A 20,523-nucleotide genomic window follows, 5' to 3' on the forward strand; every position below is an offset into this window, starting at 1 on the left:
TTCTTAGACTGTCTATAAATTTTAAGCTAACTCTTGGTATTCTAAGTGTGAATCCTTATTGAGTGACCAAAGAGTGCATGTACCATAAGAAGTACTAGGGTTATGAAGAGAAACATGCAAGAGTGTCTACCTTCAAGTGATTTATATTATACTTGGGAAAACTCAGAAGGGGATTGCTAGGCATAACTGAAAATATAATTTAACTTTCATAATGTAAAAAATAAAGAACAATAATATCAAAACAATATACATAGTGAAATTATAATAAACATACATACTTGATTCTCCTCTTCTCCTTCCTCCTCCCCCCCCCCTAAAAAAAAAAATAGCTAGCACACTTCCTTTCTTCTTTTCTGATTAGGTAGTGAACCATTGTATGTGGTATGGATGTAATGTCAGAGTTCAGATGTTTTAATGTGCTGTTTTCTTTGACATAAAGGATGCTTCTTTGAAAGGAGGAAAGGAGAGGTATATGTTGAGAAACAGAGATGATATTAAAAAAGATATCAATAACAATTTGTTTTTCAAAGGAGGTTATCTTAGATGTTAAGAAAGTAGGCTTGAAAAAGAGAAGAAGAAATTAGTTCTAATACAGCTGATAGATTCCCCAAAATAAAATTAGAATAACTTCATGAATGATTATTATGAGAAAGGAAAGGCATATAAAGAGATCTATGTGATTTCACCAGACATACTTTGTTGATTGGATTTTTTCCCTATATCTTTTAAAAATTATTTTTTATTTTGAACTTTATCTCCAAAATGCACATTTTCATATAGAGTGGAACACAAAAAGAGGATTCTATATGAAATTCTTAATTTCCATTTAATACTGCTGGATTTTTTTAAAAAGGTAGTATAATTCTAAAAACGAAAATTATTTTTCTGTTTTCTTCTAAATTTCCTTCTATTCTCTGCTGTGCATTTGAAAACAATGCTACAATGGTCGTCTTTTTTTTTTTTTTTTTTGCATTTTTGTTGTTGTTTTCCCCATTTAAAAACTGAGAGAAAAAGAATATAAGAAAAAAGAAAAAGCTGAAGTTAGATTTTTCAGAGACCTGTATTAAAAATGGAAGCATATACCTTAAGAATATGAGAATAATATTTAGAAAGCTAAAGGAAAAATTGAGGCCTCAGGACATAATTTTTTGAACTATGTTTGATAGGACAGTCTCAAAATTATTGTACCATGAACACTGGAAAATTTTTAGATATCCTATAACAGCTCATGGTAAAGAGAAGTCTCTTTAATTGTCTGTATAATTGGAATTGGGAGCATTACTTGAACGGAACTTTGTTCTCTCTGGTTTGAATTTTTGTTCCCTGATGGGATTCATGTAAAGAGACACAGTGTTATGGAAGGGAAACCTCATACCCTTCCCATCAGAGGCCAACAGGTATGTAGGCCCAGGTATGTAGGCCTCTGCTCTTTGCCTTTTTGCATTTCTTTTTCCCATTTCTGAGTGAAGGGTTTGGAGTTTACAACTTTGTAAGTTTCAAAAGAACAGGAGAGTGAGCCTCCAGCAAGTCTTGGAGTAGAGTTTGTGCTGAAATGTGTAGCCAGACTTTCTTGCATTGATGTGCCTCTGAGGAGGGATGAATGATCCTTGGGATTTAACCCATCAATAGGCGAGACGGAGACTCATCCAGCAGTAATGCTCATGTTTGGACTATGTCCAAATTGCTTTAAATCTGAGCCTACTATTTATAAGTACCAAAGTGTTTCAGGGGGAATGCCCCCAAATTGTGTATGTGGAAAAGTCTGTACTTCTGATGTTATTGTATCTTTGAAATAGAAATTCGTTTGTAAAAGTGAATTATTATTAATTGTTCTGATGAAATCAGGTACTAGTCCTTGGTTGCTAACCATATGAGTGGGTGGGACTACACCTGGAATGGAAGCTAGAACTAATGACATCTCATCAGTTCTAGAGAAGAAGACATCTCATCCTCTTGGGGATACCTGTAGTTCTCTAAGGGAGATGTAACTTGCCTTGATCTGAGAGAGTGAAGCCATAGAGCATGTTCACTACACTTATTTTGTTTTCTACAAAAGGGGAATTAACTTCTGACTGACTAGAAGGGTTCAGTACATGTTAAATGGAAGTTAAAGCCCAAGGATTATTCTAAATGAGTTGAAGTCTCTTGGTCTAGATAATGTTTCAGGATTTTGAAATATTTTACAGATATGTATGAAAAAGAGATGTTGAAAAACAAGATGTAGGCTCTTTTATCCCATTTTTTCAGAAGAAAAAAAAGTAGGCCAAAGTAGTTGATTCCACAAGCTTATAGGGAATGGGCTTTATGCTGTTCACAAGCAAAAATTTAAAATTAATCACGATATGAGAACTATAGTCAGTATGGATTCACTTAGCATGTCGTGGCCAGAGTAACTTCATTCCCTTCTTCCCACTTTTTGACAGAGTTGAACAAGGGGATTGTTGTAGCTCTGATATATTTTGACTTCAGCAAAGCATTTTATAGTTTTTTGTGCTAATCTCAAAAAGATGCAAATAGTGATATGAAAAGTATTAAAGTTTGATCAATTCATAATTCATAATAGAGGGTTGATAGCAATTTGGGAGAACGTCTTTTAAATGGAATATGGGATGATTATTGCCCAAGTTATGTTCTGTCAAACCTTTTTTTGTAATGAGGTTAAAACATATGCCAAAGGAAAATGCATCAGATTTTCAAATGATGGAAAGCTGGGGGGGGGGAGGAACAGGGGACACCTACTTCATCAGGTGGCAAAATTAGAACTCAAATACACCTTGGCAAACAGAAGTAATGGGTCAGAGACAACAAATTAACCTACCAAATAGATTATTTAATTTGTTTATAAGGTTCTATACTTTAGTTTAAAAAATCAACACTGCAAATTATAGGATATGGAAAAATGTGTCTAGAAAGAAATTTCTTTTTTTATAAATTAAATTTTTTTTGTTTAGATTTTAAGTTTTGAACTGTCTTCCTCTCTCCCTCCCTACCCTGTATTAGAAGCCACCATTTGACACAGACATACACACACACATACACACAGAAAACCATACTGTGTATACTTCTTTTGATTAGTTTTCTGGAGGGGGATAGTATCTTCACAGGTCCTTTATAGTTGATTTGAATATTTATAACATTCAGAATAACTTAGTTGTTCACCATTACTCTTCAAATAGTATTGTGTTACTGTATACTGTATCTTGGTTCTGCTCAGTTCACTTTAAATTATTTCATGGAAGCATTTCTATGTTTTTCTAAAATCATCCAGCTAATCATTCTTACAGCACAGAACTAGTACTCCATCATAATCATATATCATAAATAGTTTAGCCATTCCCTATTTGATGGGCTCATTTCCTCAGTTTCCAGTTTTTTGCCATCTACCACAAAGAGAAACTGCTATAAATATTTTAGATATAGGTTCTTTTTCCTTTTTTTCCTCATCACCTTGAGAAAGAGACTGATAGTAGCATTGCTGGGTCAGTTGGTATATACAGTTTTATAATGTTGGGCATAATTCCAGATTACTCTCCAAAATGGTTAGATCAGTTCACAATTTCACCAGTACTGATTAATATCACAATTTTCCCACATCTCCTCCAATATATGCCATCTTTTCCTTCTTATCATTTTAGCCAATCTTATAGATACAAGATATCTCATAGTTGTTTTAATGTTCATTTTTCTAATCATTGATAATGATTTAGAGCATTTTTTCATATGACTACATATGTAGCTTTGGTTTTTTTTTTTTTTTTTCATCAAAAGACTAGTTTTTGATATAAATTTGACAAGGTTTTCTAAATATTTGAGAATGAAGTTTTTATCTCAGAAATTATCTATAAAATTTCCTTTCATTTTCTGTTTTCCTTTTACTTGGCTACATTAGTTTTATTACTATTAAATATAAGTTTAAATTTAATAATCAAAATTATCAATTTTGTGTCCCACAAGTCTATCTTTTGTTTATTTATAAATTATTCTTCTCCTTTCCATAAATCTGATAGGTAATGTTCCATGTTCTTGTAATTTACTTATAATTTTTTCCTTTATATCTAGATCATATATTCATATTGACTTTTTTGGGTAAATGATGTAAGCTGTTAACCTATACCCAATTTCTGCCAGACTGCTTTCTAGTTTTTGCAATAATTTTTGCCAAATAGTTAATTCTTATCTCAAAAGCTTAAATCTTTATGTTCATTAAATAGATTACTATAATCATTACAGTAGTAAATATGCAAATATTATATGTCTACTCTCTTTTACTAAATATCTTTCAATTTCCTAACTACTACCAGATGGTTTTGATAATTAGTCTTATATCTAGTTCAAGATTTGGCACCGCTAAAGTCCTTTCTTTATTTTTTTTTTTTAATTCTTTTGATAGTTTAGACTTTATGTTTTTTCATATAAATTTTGCTATTAATTTTTTTTATTTTGGTAAGAATAGTTTTTTATTTTTTTAAATACATGCAGAGATAGTTTTCAATATTTACCCTTGCAAAACCTTGTGCTCCAAATTTTTCTTCCTCCCTTCCCTAAGACAGCAAGTAATCTAATATAGGTTAAACAGGTGCAATTCTTCTAAATACATTTCCACATTTATCATGCTGCATTAAAAAAAAAAAAATCCGTTCAAAAGGGAAAAAAATAAAAAGAAAAAACAAGCAAGCAAACAACAGCAAAAAAAAAAAAAAGGTGAAAATACTATTTTGTGATTTACATTGTCCTCTCTTTGGATGCAGATGGCTCTCTCCATCACCAGTCTATTGGAATTTCCCTGAGTCATCTCATTGTTGAAAAGAGTCAAGTTCATCATAGTTGATCATCACATAATCTTGTTGCTATATACAATGTTTTCTTGGTTCTACTCACTTCATTTAGCATCAGTTCATGTAAGCTTCTCCAGGCCTTTCTGAAATCATCCTGTTGATAGATTCTTATAGAACAATAATATTCCATTATGAATTCACCATAACTCATTCAGCCATTCTCTAATTGATGGACATTCACTCAATTTCCATTTCCTTGCCACTACAAAAAAGTCTGTTACAAACATTTTTGCACATGTGAGTCCTTTTCTCTTTTGTATGGTCTTTTTGGGATATAGACCCAGTAGAGACACAGCTGGATCAAAAAGTATGCAGTTTGATAGCCCTTTGGGCATAGTTCGAATTGCTCTCCAGAATGATTAGATCAGTTCACAATTCTACCAACAATGTATTAGTGTACCAGCTTTCCCATATCCCCTCCAACATTCATCATTATCTTTTGGTGAATACAATTTCAAAATATTTTTCATACAAATAAAATCAGATGTAAACAAATGTAAGACAGCAATTGCTCATGATTAGGCCAAGCTAATACAGTAAAAATGATCATTCTACCTAAATTAGTCTACTTGTTCAGTGCCCTACCAATCAAATTGCCAAAAATTATTTTATAGCGCTAGAAAAAAATAATAAAAATATGAAAAGTATCAAGGGAATTAATGAGAAAAAATATATAAAGGACAGGGGCCTAGCAGTACCAGACCTAAAACTCTATTAGAAAGCAGCAGTCATCAAAACCATGTGGTACTAGCTAAGAAATAGAGTGATAGATCAGTGGAGTGGATTAGATACACAAGATACAATAATCAATTACTATAATCTAATGTTCATAAACCTTAGCTTCTGGGATAAGAACTTACTATTCCATAAAAATTGCTGAGAAAGGAGAGGAAGATGGTGGAGTAGGTCAGTAAATTCCAAGCTCTCCAGATTTCCCACACAAATAGAATAAACTTGCTCTTCAGGGTTAACATAGACTGATAAAAATATCAAGAAAACTTGGGGTAGAACAGGGATTCTCCAAGTACAATTCCAGGAAGATCAAAGAAAGACCCAAGGATGAGGATTAGTCAGTGTGAAATACAAACACCTCTGGGCTTGGCTCTTCAGAAATACCACTTGGCAAGCACTGGGGCTTGCTGGGTTTGACTGGAGCCTCAGCAGGAACCACAGAAACTTTTACCTCTTGGACTGTGTGTGGAGCCCAGAATCTGAGTCCAGAGTCTGACTCTGGGAAAACTGGGGCATCCTCAGTTGATTAGGAACTCCATGCCCAATTGTGCTGCAGAGACATGACCCTGGGCAAGAAGGAGCCAGCACACCCCAGTGAGTGCAGAGACAGGGAAGCAGGGATGTTGCTGACTTCGGGAGACTTGCAGGAGGAGGGAGTTTTTGCTTTGAGGTTTCAGGTCAGAGGAGAGAGCTGAAGTGAAGCTAGGGGCACCATCCCCCTACCCCATAATTTAGGGGTACTTACACTAAAACTTCTCATTTAAAAAAAAAAAAAGGAATCCAGGCAGCTAGATGGCTCAGTGGATAGGGCACTAGCCCTAAAGTCAGGAGGACCCGAGTTCAAATGTGGCCTCAGATACTTAACACTTCCCCAGCTGTGTGACCCTGGGCAAGTCACTTAACCCCAATTGCCTCAGGAAAAAAAAAAAAAAAAAAAGAATCAGCACCAGCTCTGAAGTCAGGAAGACCTGAATTCAAATTTGGTCTCAGACATTTAACATTCTCTAACTGAGTGATCCTGGGCAAGTCACTTAACCCCAATTGCCTTAGCAAAAAAAAAAAAAAAAATCGACGAAGAAGAAAGAACCCAATCATCAAAACTTAGTATGGGAATAGGGAAGGGTTCATTTTCAGAGGAGGACAGTGAAGTAAAAAGGTCTTTGTTAAATGCCTCCCTGCCCAGAGAGAATTTATAGAAGTCAAAAAATTATTTAAAAATAAAATGAGAGGGCCAGGTAGGTGGTGTAGTGGATAGAGAGCACCAGTCCTAAAGTCAGGTGGACCCGAGTTCAAATTTGGCCTCAGATACTTAAGGCTTTCTAGTTGTATGACCCTGAGCAAGTCACTTAACCCCAACTGCCTCAGCAAAAAATAAAATAAAATGAGAGGCTTTAAAGAAAAACTAAAAAACAAAAACAACAAAAAAATGCACAAACATCCAAATAAAACAGGAAAATTATGAAAAAAAAAGTTAACCAACTAGAAAAGAGATAGTCTTTTTTTTTTTTAATTATTATAGCTTTTTATTTACAAGATATATGCATGGATAATTTTTCAGCATTGACCCTTGCAAAACATTCTGTTTCAACTTTTCCTTTCCTTACCCCCACCCCTTCCCCCAGATGGCAGGTAGACCAATACATGTTAAATACAATATATGTATACATATCCATACAGTTATTTTGTTATACAAGAAAAATCAGACTTAGAAATAAGGTAAAATTAACCTGAGAAGGAAATAAAAAATGCAAGTAGACAAAAACAGAGGGATTAGAAATTCTATGTTGTGGTTCACACTCATTTCTCAGAGTTCTTTTTCTGGGTATAATTGGTTCTCTTCATTATTTAACAAATGAAACTGATTTGATTCATCTCATTGCTGAAGAGAACCATGTCCACGAGAGCCATCATCATATAGTATTGTTGTTGAAGTATATAATGGAGATACAGAGTCTTAAAGATGAAAATAACTCTTTGAAAATTAGAATTGGCAAAGGGAAGCTAATGAAGGGGTAAAATCAAGAAATAACAAAACAGAATATAAAGAATGAAAAAATAGAACAGAATGTGAAACATAAGAGAAAAACAGATCTGAAGAACAGATCAAGAAGAGAAAATATAAGAATAATTGGACTACCAGAAAGCTTTGACCCAAACAAGAATCCTGACACAGTAATACAAGAAATAATGCAAGAAAATTGTACTGAAGTAATAGAACATGAGGAGATAGTAGAAATATAAAACATTCACCAATCACCACTTCAAAGAGATCCTTTGTAGGAATCTACATTCTTATCATGTATATCATTGTTATGATGTAGGAATATCATTGTTAAATTTTGAAACCCTTAGATCAAAGAGAAAATTCTACAAGAAACAAACAAAAAAATTCAAATATACTGGAGCTACAATTAGAATTATACAGGACTTTAAAAACTCAGAATCATACATACCAGCAATCAAAAGATATATCCAACAAAATTATCTATAATATTGAATGAAAAAAATTTGAGGTAATAAACTTGGAGATTTTCAGGAATCATAAACATAACTTGGCATAGATCTACATTTCACACCCCATAGTAAAACAAAATTAAAATATGGACATGATTTAGACATTGCGTGTTATTATAAATAAATTAGGAGACCAAAGGATAGTATACCTATCAGATCTTTGAAGAAAGGAGGGATTTATGGTCTAAGAAAAACTACAGAACATTATGAAATGCAAAATGATCAACTTTGATTACTTTAAATTAAAAAGGTTTTGCACAAACAAAACCTATGCAGCCAAGATTAGATGGGAAGCAGAAAAGTTGGGAAAAAAATTTTATAGCTAGTGTTTCTGATAAAAGCCTCATTTCTAAAGTATATAAAGAACTGAAACAAATTTTATAAGTATACAAGTCATTCCCCATTTGATAAATGGTTGAAGGATACAAACTGACGTTTTCAGATGAAGAAATTAAAGTCATGTGTAGTCATATGAAATAAATGCTCTAAATCACTATTGATAGAGAAATGCAAATTAAGACAACTCTGAGGTATCATCTCATATCTCTCAGATTTGCTAAGATAATGGGAAAAGAGAATGATAAATGTTGGAAGGGATGTGGGAAAACTGGGACACTAATGCATTTTAAAATGATCCAATCCAGAGAGCAATTTAGAACTATTCCCAAAGGGGTATAAAGCTGTGCATACCCTTTTTGACCCAGCACTGTCACTACTGGGTCTATATCCCAAAGAAATAATAAAAGAGCGAAAAGGACCATATGTGCAAAAATGTTTGTAGCAGCTCTTTTTGTGGTAGCAAAGAATTGGAAAGTAAATGAATGACCATCATTTGTAGAATGGCTGAATAAGTGGCTGTATGAAAATAATGGAATATTGTTGTTCCATAAAAAATGATGAACAGGATGATTTTTAAAAGGCCTGAAAAAATTTCTTTGAATTAATGCTGAGCTGGCTATGATTACATTCTGTATGCTAAGACATAATTTTATACAAAAGAGAGCAAAAAGATTATTAACATAAATTGTTGTCCCCCCCCTTTTTTTTTTTTACTTAAAAATATTTTATTTTTTCAACTACATTTGAAAATGGTTTCCAGCATTTGTTTTTGTAAGATTTTGAGTAATAAATTTTTTTCCTTCCCTCTGTTATCTCTCCTCTCCCCAAAACAACAAGCAATCTTATATAAGTATACATGTACAATCATTTAAAACATTTCCATATTCGCCATGTTGTAAAATAGAACAAAAAGGGAAAACCATGAGAACAAACAAACAAAAAAGGTGAAAAATATGCTTTGGTTTGTATTCAATCTCCATAGTTCTCTCTCTGGATGCAGGTGGCATCTTCTTAATTGGAATTGTCTTGGATCACTGAATTGCTGAAAAGACTTAACTCCATCACACAATCTCGGTGTTGCTGTTTACAATGTTATCCTGGTTCTGCTCACTTCATTTAGCATCCATTCATTTAAGTCTTTTTAGGCTTTTCTGAAATCAGTCTGCTCATCATTTCTTATAGAACATATAGAACAGAATGTAATATTCCATTACATTCATACACCATAACTTATTCAGCCATTCCCCAATTGATGGGCATCTACTCAGTTTCCATTTCCCTGCTATCACAGAAAGGGCTGCTACATCCATTTTTGCATATGAATTATTTTCTCTTATTTATGGTCTCTTTGGGACCAGTAGAGACACTGTTGGATCAAAGGGCATGCACAGTTTTGTAGCCCTTTGGGCCTAGGAACTGTTGTTTTTCATAAGTTTTATATGTGTAATATACACATATATGTATACATACATACATACATACATAATATACACATATATTTTAAAACTACTTATTTTTAAAAGCAAGTTAGGATGTAGTGAAAGGATTAAAAAGAAAGAATATACCTATTATGAATTCCATAAATTTTTTTTATTTTTTAAAACATATTCCTTTTCAGATATATGCCTATTGCAAGCCTATCCTTTATAACAAAGAACAGAAAAAAAGTTATTTAAACTATGCAGACTATCAGGAAGCTAGGTAGCACAATGGAGAGCACTGGGCCTGAAATCAGGATATTCCTGAGTTCAAATTTCACCTCGCGGTCACCTCTTGTGACTTTGGGCAAGTCATTTACCTTGGTTTGCTTCAGTTTCCTCATCTATAAAATGAGCTGGGGAATTTTTAATTCCTTTTGTGTTTTGGCCTGTGATCATTTTGTTTGAACACTGTCTAGTTTTATATTTTTTTCCATTTATATTACCTATACTACATTGTTATGTTTTGAGTTATTTCATTCTGCATCTGTATAATGAGTTGTCACAGGCTTCTCTGAATTCTTCATATTTTTTCATTGTTTACTGGCATAATAATATTCTGTTATCTTCATATAGCATAATTACTTTATTTTCCAAAAGATGGGTACTTATTGTGTTTCCATAACTCTTTCATCCCCAGTGGCTGCTGTAAATATTTTGGTATATATAGGATCTTTCTGATTTTAATTTCCTTATGGGATATGTGTGTAGCAATGGGAACCCTAAATCCAAGGTAAGGGGCATTTTAGCATTTTTGTTGGCATAATTCCAGATTGTTTTCCAGAATAGTTGATGTTTTGGACTGGCTCCCTAACTTATCAGCCCTCTGATAAGTTATATTTGATATGTAAATGCAATGTTCATGAGTTCATTTGGCAATTAATAAAAGAGATTTTAGCCATAGCAGAAGGAAAAATGATGAGAATATGCATTGAGAACATCCCATGTTGGTTCAGTTGACTGACCTTTCCTTGCTTCTGAATAGCCCATTATGGTCCATCTGCTAAGTATTAAAGAGCCCCCAGAGCTCCTGTGGCTATTTTGTTATCAGTGAATGACGTCAGTGGCCTGAGCTTTCAGGCCCCTAAACCATTGAGGATGGTTTCGTTGCCTTTTAAGGAAAAACAAGTCTATTCTACATGGGGTTTGGGGGATAGGAGGTGGGATAGGAAATTGCTTCCACTGCAATTGAACTCTACTAAATGTTTTTTAATAACTCCTCTGATAGTGACAATTTCTGTCTTCTGTCATGTTTGCTAGATGTGAGGTGAAACTTCAGAGTTAGTTTTGACTTGCATTTTTCTTACTATTGGTGATTTGGAACAGTTTTTAATATGATTCTTAATATTTTGCAATTCTTTGAAAATGATGTATTTATAAATTTAGCCATTCATTCATTAAGAAATAGATGTTACTCTTAATACATTTGTATTAATTATATATCTCTATATGTATTTCTTAGATATCAGAACCTCATTAGACATATTTAATGCAAAAATGTTTTCTTCATCGTTTGCCTTTTTTATTTTAGCTGTATTGATTTTGCTTGTTGAAAAGTTTTTCAATCACTGATAATGTATTTGTAAAAAAAATTTTCCTTTAACCTTTTTCTTTTGTAGATGTTCCTTTAAGGACAGGCCTCCCACCCCCATTCAAGCATTATAAATATGGTATGTAAATTTTCTTAATTCTTAAAAATGCAAATTAAAATCAATAAAATAATAAAATAAAAATGTCAAATTGTATTTTAAGTTAAATTGAATTCAGGTGTGTAGTGTACAGATATCAAGTTAATATTTATAAAGCAGAATCATATCTATATATTTGTATATATCTATACTTCTTATATAATATACATATATCTTAATTAAAATGCTAAAAGATTATAATTTAGAATACTAAATTTTCAGGTATTTCTGAATAGAATTCTTTAAAAATATTACATATGGGGGAAAGCTTCTTTATAAAATTATTAGAAAAGGAAAAGAGTTTGCCTAATAGTTTTGAAATTTTTAATAAAATTAAAGATATTTATTGTTGGACTCGATATAATAAATTGATGATTAAAAGTAGGGAAAGGAATTAGATTTCAGCTTCAGGTGTAAACTAATATCAATAGGAAAGATTTATCAAGTTATGGAGTGCTACAGTTCATAAAATATGAGTATTCACTTGAAGATTATGATGCATATAACAAATATTTCTCTTATTTGGTTGAGCCATTTGAGAATATTAATTTTTTATTACTTTAAATCATTTTTGAGTGGCTTTTAACTTTGTTCCCGTTTGGTGTAGAGCAACTTATGACCCCAAATACTTTGAAATCACAGTTCTCTCCGTGCTTATGCATTTTAATATCTAGAGACTAATTGTGAGGTCACAAGGGGTAGTGAAGCAAGAGGTGAAGGCAGTGAGTGGAAAATCCTTAGATTTGTGTTCTTAAAGAATTTACATAATAAATATTAAATCAAAGAATGAAGTGAAAAGCATGGTTAAGGTAAATATGAGATTTTTTAAATGTGGCTTTCAAAATAAAATCATCTGAGATACAATATTAAACCTGAATCGATTGGAAAGACATTTTCAAATTATTATTGTCAAATTATACAGTTTTTCCTTCTATTCTTTAAAGTTCAGAAATATCATATACTTAATTTTGATAAATTTTGGATAAAGAGATGCATTTAAATGTCCATTGTGCTAAATATCACGGTGGGAACTAGTATATACTTACTATTATTTTACTTTACTCACATTCTTTTCTCCATTGTTTTACACTTAAAAAAAAAACTGGCAGATTGGTACCTCTATACTTACTTGCTGGTGATGAAATGTAGCATTGTGATAGAATGTTGAAAACACTCAAACCAGATGAATACACATCTAAAATCTGTTGCTTTTTGCTCAGGAAGAAATCCCCAACTCTCAACTTTCTGATATATTATTATCAAATCAAAGAAGAGTATTATATTAGACATCAAGATATTTAATAAATTTAGATTTTTGCTAAGAAGTTAGTTTTCCAAGGAGGCAAAAACACACATAAAGACTGTATTTTGTTAATCATTATAAAAATGCCCTTAAAAGTAATAACAAAAGAAAAGAAGGAAGGAAAAACAAATTATGTTGCAATGAGTTGGGAACAGTGTTGCAATGATCTTTTAGTTATTTTTTTTTTTTATAATTAACTATTTCTTCTTACTCCCTTTCGCTTCTCATATAAGATTCTATTGGTTAAAAATATCTGGTGAGTTTTTGTGATCAGAGGTTTTTAATGTAGTTACAAAATATACTAGGGCACACCAAAACAATTATTACTACTATTTAAAGAAACACTAGCAAAATCTGTAGAACAGATAGGTGTTTTCAAGTCAAAATTTTGAGATTAATAAATTAAGGGGATTACATTCCAAACAGCTTTTGAATTCCCCTTATTAGAGAATAATTACCAGTTTCTAAGATACCACAAATAGGGGAAACAATAAACTCATTAGTTTTTAATCTGTTCTCTTGAAGCAGAATGGATGATTAAAAGTAATAAATGATCATAAATATTTACTCCTTTTTTGACAAACTGACATTTCATTTTATATTTCAGTGCTCCAGGCACCTTCACAATTATAAGTCATAGAAGAGTTGCTGATCTCCATTGATTGGGGAAGTTTCCTATACTGAGAAAGAAAGTTGTAGGCAAAAACAAGCCCCGGTTATTTATTTTAAATTTCATTTTATCATGGTTTTCATGAACAGCTCTTTCCAAGGTCACTAGTGACCATTTTATTGATAAATTCAGTGGTTTTCCCTTCATCTTTATCCTTTGTGACATCTTGGTAGTATTGGGTACTGTTGACTCCCCTCCTTCCTTCTTGATATCTTCTCTTGCAACTGTTACATTTCTGGCTTTTTTTTTGCCTCTTTATTTCTGGTTCTGGTTTTACATCTTTTATTTTAAAATTTTCTTTTCTTTTCTTTTCTTTTTTTTACTATTAAATTAATCATTAGTAAACAAGCATTTCAGTGTTTTAAAAAAGAAAAAGAAAGAGACGTGTATAAAAAAAATTGAATTGCCATTCTGTAACTTGTAGAAATACATATATTAAATTTAATAATTTAATAAGAGAGTAACAAAACTGCCTTATTTGTTTGTGTCTACCCCCTTTTGCATTTTTTTTCTTGTTTTCTGTGTATTGAAATATGTGTTATTGAGGATCCTTTTTTTGTGTGTTTATCTGTCGCTACTTACTAAGATGCTACCTCAACCCTTCTCCCTGAATAGAGAAACTCTCATAACAAACATATATGGTTCAGAAAAATAAAAAATATATGGTGGTCATTACTAAGAAGTCTGGTTATACACATACAGCTATACATAAATGTACACATGTAACAAATGTACATACATACAGTCCTTTTGTACTGTATTATTGACCTTCACATATTTATTGCCCCCAGAGATATTCTTCTCTCATTTTTAAACTTTATCTGCTAGTTCCCTGTCTTCTGTAACAGATATGCTCAGGTTTCCCTCATCCTTAAAATCTTCACTTGACCTACAATCTGTCATTTTATGTTTTCTGCTCTTCACAATCCAACTTCTAGGAAAAACTATTAACATTTAAGATAATAGGGCCATAGATGTAGAACTAGAAGGGACATCAGTGGTCATTTAGTTTAGTTTCCTCACAGATGAGGAAATGGCTGTCCAGGAAGCTTTAATAATGCCCTCATTTCTTCTCTCATTTACTTCTCAACTAGCATCTTACAATCTGACTCCAAGCTTCTTCACTTGAGAGAGCAAAAACTGTTCTTTCGCAAGTCACCATTAATTTATTAATTACTAAGATAATTAGCTCTATTTCCATCTACGTTCTTCTCAACTTCTCTGAAGCATTGGTGGTCAAAGGAAGGGAATAAGTATAGGGCCCATTCTATGCTGGCATTGTGGGAATTGCTTTATAAATATTATCTCCTTAGATCCTCCCAACAATCATTTGAGTTAGGTGTTGTTATAATTCCCATTTTACAGTTGAAGAAACTGAGGCAGAGAGAGGTTAAATAACCTGCCTAAGGTTATATGGGTAATTAGTATCTGAGACTGGATTTGAACATGTCTTTGTGACTTCAGGCTCAGGGATGCCTGCACTGTTCTCTCTGCCCCTCCAGCTCTGCTGATTATTCTGTCTTCTTGTATACTCTATCCTCTCTGGATTTAACTTCTCTCACTGCATATATTCATTCAATTGACAAATCTTCTTGGTCCTTTTACAAAAAAACTTTTCTCTTATTCCACTCACATGACTAGTATATTTGTTTAGGCTCTCATCACCTCTCATCAGGACTATAGTGATGGCTTTCTATTTGGCTTCACTATATCCAATCTCTTGTCTACTCCAGTTCATTCTCCAAACACTTTGTGCAGTGATTTTCTTCTTCTTTTTTTAATTTAATTTTTTTATTTTCAAAACTTATGCAGGAATATATTTAACATATATAGGACTGCTTGCCATCTTGGGGGGGGGGGGAGGGTGGTGGGAGGGAGGGGAAAAAACAAAACATAAGCGAGTGCAAGGGATAATGTTGTAAAAAATTACCCTGGCATGGATTCTGTCAATACAAAGTTATTATTAAATAAAATAAAAATTAAAAAAAAAAAAGAAAGAAATAAAAAAAAAACAAAAAAAAAACAAAAAAACTTATGCAGGGATGATTTTTCATTATTGGTCCTTGAAAAACCTTGTGTTCCAATTTTTCCTCTCTAGCCCTTCCCCTAGATGGCAAGTAAACCAATATATGTTAAACATAGTAAAAATATATATTAACTCCAATAATTATTTATACAATTATCTTGCTGCACAAGAAAAATCAGATTAAAAAGGGAAAAAAAAGTGATTTTCCAATTTTTCCTATTTCATCTTTTCTACAGTACACTATATATCAATCAGTTGTTTATCTTTCATTCTCAAAGAATCATCATTTATCAAGTACCTGTCATGTACTGGGCACTGTGTGAAGTGCTGGAAATACAAAAAAAGGCAAAAGACAGTTCTTCCCTTTAAGGAGCTCACAGTCTAATGAAGGTTATAGCATGCAAACAAATAAGCAGTGGACTCAAGAGGGTTTAGGAAAGGCTTCCTTTGGAAGATGGGATTTTAGATTAAAGGAAGCCAGGAGGCAGGGATGAGGGAGATCATTATAGGCATGGGAAACAGCTAGAGAAAATGTTTGTAACCAAAAGCTAGTGACTGATGTCATTGGATTGAAGAGGATGTGGCAGAGGGTAACATATAACAAGACTGGAAACATGGGTAGAGTAGGTTTTTTTTTTTTTTTTAAATTTTTTATTTAATAATTACTTTATATTGACACTCGTTTCTGTTCCGATTTTTTTTTCCCTCCCTCCCTCCACCCCCTCCCCTAGATGGCAAGCAGTCCTTTATATGTTGGATATGTTGCAGTATATCCTAGATACAATATATGTTTGCAGAACCGAACAGTTCTCTTATTGCATAGGGAGAATTGGATTCAGAAGGTATAAATAACCCGGGAAGAAAAACAAAAATGCAGATAGTTCACATTCGTTTCCCAGTGTTCTTTCTTTGGGTGTAGCTGCTTTGAAACTCAGGTCTCTTTGCCAAAGAAATCCACTTCCATCAAAATATGTCCTCATACAATATCGTTGTCGAAGTGTATAATGATCTCCTGGTTCTGCTCATTTCACTTAGCATCAGTTCATGTAAGTCTCGCCAGTCCTCTCTATATTCATCCTGCTGGTCATTTCTTACAGAACAATAATATTCCATAGCATTCATATACCACAATTTACCCAGCCATTCTCCAATTGATGGGCATCCATTCATTTTCCAGTTTCTAGCCACTACAAACAGGGCTGCTACAAACATTTTGGCACATACAGGTCCTTTTCCCTTCTTTAGTATTTCTTTGGGATATAAGCCCAATAGAAACACTGCTGGATCAAAGGGTATGCACAATTTGATAATTTTTTGGGCATAATTCCAGATTGCTCTCCAGAATGGTTGGATTCGTTCACAACTCCACCAACAATGCAATAGTGTCCCAGTTTTCCCGCATCCCCTCCAACATTCATCATTATTTTTTCCTGTCATCTTAGCCAATCTGACAGGTGTGTAGTGGTATCTCAGAGTTGTCTTAATTTGCATTTCTCTGATCAATAATGATTTGGAACACTCTTTCATATGAGTGGAAATAGTTTCAATTTCATCATCTGAAAATTGTCTGTTCATATCCTTTGACCATTTATCAATTGGAGAATGGCTTGATTTCTTATAAATTTGAGTCAGTTCTCTATATATTTTGGAAATGAGGCCTTTATCAGAACCTTTAACTGTGAAAATGTTTTCCCAGTTTGTTGCTTCCCTTCTAATCTTGTTTGCATTAGTTTTATTTGTACAAAGGCTTTTTAATTTGATGTAATCGAAATTTTCTATTTTGTGATCAGTAATGGTCTCTAGTTCATCTTTGGTCACAAATTTCTTTCTCCTCCACAAGTCTGAGAGATAAACTATTCTATCTTCCTCTAATTTATTTATAATCTCGTTCTTTATGCCTAGGTCATGGACCCATTTTGATCTTATCTTGGTATATGGTGTTAAGTGTGGGTCCATGCCTAATTTCTGCCATACTAATTTCCAATTATCCCAGCAGTTTTTATCAAATAATGAATTCTTTTCCCAGAAGTTAGGGGCTTTGGGTTTGTCAAACACTAGATTGCTATAATTGACTATTCTGTCTTGTGAGGGTAGAGTAGGTTATGAAAGACTTTGAATGCCAAGCAAAAATTTTGTCTTTAATTCCAGAGGTAATTGGGAACAACTAGAGTCTATTGAGTAGGGGCTAACATAGTTGGACATGTGCTTTATTGTAATGACCGCGTATTTAAAATCAGCCGGAGTCAGGAATTCAGGTTAAGGGAAGAATCTTTAATCTTTATTGAAGTGAAGAGATGAATAAGGATTGCGATAGCAATATGGGCAGCTGCCACAGGAAGCCAGCTAACAGAGATCTGAGCTGAGCAAACCATCACAATGACAATGCAAAAAGTCTCTCCTTCCCCTTCCTTTTCCACTCCCCTGCCTCCACCCACCAAAATCATCATTTCCTATACAACACATCAGAACTTGCACAAAGAGTGGGCGGGGGCCATTCTTTCTCCAAGCATATATATTAATAGAGTATGGTCCAATTACTATTTAGCCTCATGTGCTTGGGACCTCGGTGCATCAACTCAAGCCTCAGCCCATTACATCTCCCACTTTCTTTTGTTTTAGAACACAGGTGATCATGCCATCCCTCACTCCTCAGGTAGGTCAGAGCTCCCAAGGGGTGATGATCACACCCTCCCTAACTTCTCAGGAAAGGAGGTGAAAGCATCGAAAAGGAGGTGATCACAACCCTGCTGACTTCTCAGGAAGGGAGGTGAAAGCACTAAAAAGAGATAATCACACCCTCCCTGACATCTCAGGAAGGGAAGTGGGGGTTGCTAGCAGGTTTCTGGGCTGAAGGGTCTTACTATGCACAAACCCATCAGCATGGGAGGTATTACACAAGCACATAGCAACAACGCAGAGGCTATTAGTGATGACTCTCCCCACAGTCAGTGCAGGCTTGATGTGGTGTAACAAACATGAATTATACACCCAAGTAACGGTATAACAAACAGTATAAATCAACATTGTGTTGTAAAAGATTGCCAGAAGTCCTAGAAGGAGAGTATGTAAACAGCAGTCACACATACACCTCTATGGCAGCCAAGAGATAGTCCAAAACCAGTCTATTGTCCATTGTTTCACATATCAGGAAATCCAATGATCCCCCCAAGTTTTTGAAGTCCAGCAAAAGTCTTTTTATGTCTTAGGGAATCCAATGATTCCAGCAGATTTTGAAGTCCTGTAACAGTCTTATCATTTCTCAGAAAATCCAATGATTCCTGAGGGCTTTCAAGTCTTATGTCTCAAAGAATCCAATTTAAATCCTGAGGGATTTAAAGTCCTACAACAATCTAATGTCTCAGAGAATCCAATGATTTCTGAGGGTTTTGAAGTCCAATGATTTTCTATGGAGTCAAACGCCATAACTGCCACACTCTTTCGATGGTGAGCATAATCAACAACAGAACCACCCGAGGTTTCTTGGGTCTTCTCCTTCATTTCAAGGGTCTGCTCCTTCTCTCTGCGATGGACAAGGTGAATATGGCTGATTGGCACCCATCTGATTCCTTCTCTACCTGTAGAGATACAAGCAAACCCTTTCCCCCAAGCAGTTAGCCTATCTGGTCCCTTCCATTCACCACTTTCTGGGTCTCTCCACATCACCTGGCGATTATCTAAAGATAGTGGAGCTGCTCGCACTGGACACTTTCCTTCCGGTGGGTTATAAAACCTGTCTGTTGGAGCCAGTGCATATTTGTCAAAAATCAAGAAGTTAATAGTATAAAGTGCTAGATTTAGTAGTTCTCTAGGGTTACCTGTGGCTCCCCCTTTCTTTTGTTTTTGGAGCAGCGTCTTACTGTCTCTGTTTCTCCTTTCTACTATTGCCTGTCCTTGAGGATTAAAGGGTATGCCAGCGGTGTGTAAAATCTTATACTGTGCACAAAAGTGTGCAAAATGTTTGGAGGTGTATGCAGGACCATTGTCTGTTTTTATTGCTTGTGGCACACCCATAATGGCAAATGTTTGCGTGAGGAATTCAGTGACCACTCGGGCTCTCTTTTGCTGCTGGTATGGCAAAAGTGAATCCTGAAAAGGTGTCTACCACAACATGGATAAAAGACAGACGACCGAAAGATTTATAATGGGTCACATCCTTTTGCCAGATTTCATTGGGTCTCAAGCCGTGAGGGTTCTTCCCTGGAGGCAGTGTAGGAGCATGGAAAGGAAGGCAAACTGTACAGCTTTTTACTATGCTCCTAGCTTCCTCTTTTGTAATCCCAAATTGTAAATGCAAAGCTCGAGCAGCCTGATGGTATTTAGAATGGGATTCCTGGGCCTCTTGAAATAAAGGCATACTGGCTAACATAGTTAAAAGGCTATCTGCCTTTGAATTCCCATCAAAAATAGGGCCTGGGAGTCCACTATATGAGTGGACATGCAAGATATGAATCTTACCTGGATGTTTTCTCACTTGCTCCTGAAGTTGCTTAAAGAGTTGATATATATTAGAAGCTGCAAATTTTATTTGGGCTGTGGCAATTCTTTGTACCACACCTACTGAATAGACTGAATCAGAGATTATATTTATGTCTCCTGGGTAATAAGTGAGAGCTAGCATGATCGCATATAATTCGTTCTGCTGAGTGGACTGAAAAGGAGTTCTGACTACTCTCTTTATAGTTAAGTCATGAGAGTATACACAAATATTGTGTTTGGACGCATCTGTAAAGATAGTTGGTCCTTTAAGAGGAACTTTAGAAACTTTTTCTTCAAGAATCCATCGCCAATTATGTAAAAGTCTGGTTATCTTTAATGGAGACCCATGTGTAAAATTTGGAGCCATGGCTAATAAAATTTGCCATTCTGGGATGGTCTCACAGCACACATTAATTTGTGTATTGGTGTAAAAGTGTATATCTTATCAGATCTTGTCCCAGA

General features: G+C 34.2%; 1 protein-coding gene across 6 annotated transcripts in view; it reads left to right on the forward strand.

Moving 5' to 3' along the window:
* C3H2orf76 (chromosome 3 C2orf76 homolog) overlaps positions 1–20,523 on the forward strand; it is a 113,331-nt gene that overhangs the window by 63,492 nt on the left and 29,316 nt on the right. For all 6 annotated transcript variants that reach the window (XM_051985750.1, XM_051985751.1, XM_051985749.1 and 3 more), the window contains one exon: positions 11,518–11,568. In XM_051985750.1, coding sequence (XP_051841710.1) covers positions 11,518–11,568 — 51 coding nt within the window. The remainder of the gene's footprint in view (positions 1–11,517; positions 11,569–20,523) is intronic.

Source organism: Antechinus flavipes, chromosome 3 (genome assembly GCF_016432865.1).
Source record: "Antechinus flavipes isolate AdamAnt ecotype Samford, QLD, Australia chromosome 3, AdamAnt_v2, whole genome shotgun sequence".
Taxonomy (NCBI): Eukaryota; Metazoa; Chordata; class Mammalia; order Dasyuromorphia; family Dasyuridae; genus Antechinus; species Antechinus flavipes.